At 41.6% G+C, this 3,066-nt stretch overlaps 1 protein-coding gene across 1 annotated transcript; it reads right to left on the minus strand.

Moving 5' to 3' along the window:
• Positions 1-1,234: 1,234 nt before the first annotated feature.
• Positions 1,235-2,771, minus strand: LOC114040611 (olfactory receptor 56B1-like). Its single transcript, XM_027858719.1, has 2 exons — positions 1,840-2,771; positions 1,235-1,274 (listed from the first exon to the last, which is right to left on the minus strand). The coding sequence occupies exons 1-2, from the start codon at positions 2,769-2,771 to the stop codon at positions 1,235-1,237; spliced, it is 972 nt and encodes a 323-aa protein (XP_027714520.1).
• Between the last annotated feature and the right edge of the window lie 295 nt (positions 2,772-3,066).

Consider the following 3,066-nt stretch of genomic DNA (forward strand, 5'->3'; position numbering starts at 1 on the left):
AAGACAATTTTTAGTCCTCATGCTCTTTGCTACTTTGCTGCATTTAATAATATTGACCAACTTCTATACATTTTCTCTTCCTCATTTTTTTCCTGTTTCTCTTACATATATAACTATTTCTCATCATTTTAATTTTGAGAACAATCTTTCATATTCTATCCTCTGTGTGTGGTTGTAAACCAAAGCTGTTTTCTGGCTCATCTCTCCTTCTTTCCGTCTATGTCTCTCTCTTTCTCTCTTTCTCTCACCTTCCCCACTCATACCCACAAACAATAATGCAATTTTAAATTTTTTGGTGCGTAAAAGAGTCAGTAGCAGAAGATAAGCAGGTGTGAGGCAATTACAATATACTCTGTTAATCTCATTACTTCATCTTTCCCTAAAAACCTACTGTTCTTTAGAACTTTGATATCACTGTCCAAGGCACGTCCAAGTTTCCAGTAATCTTAATTCACATCTTTGGTGTCACTCTCAGCCCCTAATACTCCATCACTCTACTTCTCTAATCTGTTGCCAAATCTGTTCATTTTGCCCCTAAAAACATCTCCCAATCTTCTCCCCTTTTCTATTTTTATGCAGACTCTTGACCCCAGCTTCAACACCTCATGACTTCTTGCCTATACTATCAGAAGAACCTCCTAAGTGGTTTCCCTGGCTCAGGTCTCTCCCTTCTACAACCCATCCTCTCTACACACAAGCCATAAGTATGTATGACCATGTTACACTCCTCACAAAGTTCCAGGGTCTTTAGGATTAAATATTCCATCTTTATCTCATGCTTTAAATTCTTTATTTTGCATAGTTTTCATAATATACATAATTTTGAGTAGAGCATTTATAAATATGTAAATTTATAAATATGGAATATCCTCTTCTATTTTTTCCCCACTACAAAATAGGGATGTGTGATAAAAGAAAAAGTGACTTGGAGTTCATTGGTCAACACCTTGAGATGAATGTCTTGTGTCTTACCAGACCAATTGGGTTTCAATAAACCTGGAATATGTAAACCATTGGTGTTAAAACAAAACAAGTCCTCCTATGGTATGCATATCTCTTCACATAGGGTGTTTATTCAACAACTCATTGTCAAATGTTAAAAGGATGGAAGCTCTATGTTTGTTTGTTGTTGTTCTGTCATTTTATTTTCTTTTTTTGTGAGGCAATTGGGGTTAAGTGACTTGCCACAGCTGAGGCTGGATTTGAACTCAGGTCCTGTGCTCTATCCACTGTGTCACCTAGTTGCCACCTGTTTGGTGATTTCAGCAAAGATACTTCAGGGTTTTGCCATTTCATTCTCCTGCTCATTTTCCAAATGAGTAAACTGCAGCCAACAGGGTTAAGTGACTTGCCCAGACTCTCACAGCTAGTAAGTGTCTGAGGCCAGCTCTGAATGCAAAAAAATGAGTCTTTTTGACTCCAGGCTCTGCACTTAATCCACTCTACCACCTAGCTACCCATAAAGAGATGTATGAGATCCTACTTGTGTTAAAAGTCCTCCAGCCTACATTGTTCATTATAACCCAAGTGGAATCATTTGCATTCATCGAAGGTGTTCTTAGGTGGTTACAATAAATCATGATCTATAATAAAATTATTTGGACCATCAGATTTCCCTTGTTGTATTCTAACATAATGGCAAAAATGAATCATAAAAGCTAGGAAAGAGTCTGAAGATAGAGCAGACACTTGTGGGACATTAAAACTGTTGCTCACAGAGTAAAAAAAAAATCTAGCTGGGTCTCTATCTGGAGGAAGTGGAGATTGTATATACTGGAAATTTGACTTCAGGGATCCTGCTTCCTTTGAGCTCATCTGCTCTTTTTGCCTGGCAGAAACACCTTTTGGAAGCCCAGCCTGAGGTCTTGAGTCCTAAATGCATACACAATAGGGTTGAGGGCTGGGGGGATGATATTGTGCAGTACATTAAAGAGCACAGGGATCAGGGGATACTTTCTCCCTGCCAAGTGGGTGACAAAAATCACAGCAATAACAGTATAGAAGAAGAGGATGAGGATGAGGTGGGAGCTACAGGTGCTCAAGGCTTTGGATGCAGCTTCTGCCGAGTTCAGCTTTAGCACAGACCAGAGGATCAAGACATAGGAAAGGATGATCAGGGTTAAGTCAACCCCCATTATCAGTGAGGCCAGGATCATCTGGCAAATGCTGTTGGGCCTCCTGTCATCACAGGCCAGGCTGGTGACCCCCAAGTTGGAGCAGAGGCAGTGTTCAATCTCATTGGAGGAGCAGTAATCTCTCTGAGCAGCCAGCACAGGCACTGGGATAACACCCAGTCCATTTCTGAGCACCATGAATACTGTGGCTTTGAAGACAAAAGAGTCTGTGACAATGGTGGGATAGCGGAGGGGATGGCAAATAGCCATATATCTGTCAAAAGCCATGCAGAGGAAGATGCCTGACTCCATGCCTACAAAGCAGTGTATGGCATAGATCTGAGCAAAGCACTCAGGGAGGCTGACGGCTTTGGCATCGAACCAGAAGATGGCCAATATCTTGGGTGTGATGGTGGTGGCCAGGCCCATGTCCACTATAGACAGAATGCTTAGGAATCGATACATGGGCTGATGCAATTTGGGGTCCTTCCAGATGGTGATAAAGATGAGCAGATTGGCACCGATGGAGGAGAGGTAGAGTAATGCCAGGGGCAGAGACAGCCAGTGTTGCCAACTATGGATTCCAGGGAGTCCCATAAGGATGAATTCTTTCACCTGGAAGTGGGAGCCATTGAAGAGTCTTGTAGCTGGAGTCATCATTCTCTGAGAAGAAAAGTTCCCCAGAATCATTATTTTACATGTTTTCTACCATTCATTAGGGTTTAGTAAAGGCCTGTCTGCATATGGAATAGTATTTCAAAATGTACACACAGAATTCTAACAATAGTAGCCCTGTCCCTTAATGCCTTGCAATTCTAAGAAATACCACAATTCTGAGATACAGACTACAAGGATCCAGGGTCTGTTGATGTGGGGACAAAGAGTGCCCTTGGATTAAAAATAATACTAAGGGTTACTTTCCCAGGCCCCTGAGGGGGTTTGAGGCTCATTC

The sequence above is a fragment of the Vombatus ursinus genome, unplaced genomic scaffold (genome assembly GCF_900497805.2).
Source record: "Vombatus ursinus unplaced genomic scaffold, bare-nosed wombat genome assembly UNPS02013793.1, whole genome shotgun sequence".
Taxonomy (NCBI): Eukaryota; Metazoa; Chordata; class Mammalia; order Diprotodontia; family Vombatidae; genus Vombatus; species Vombatus ursinus.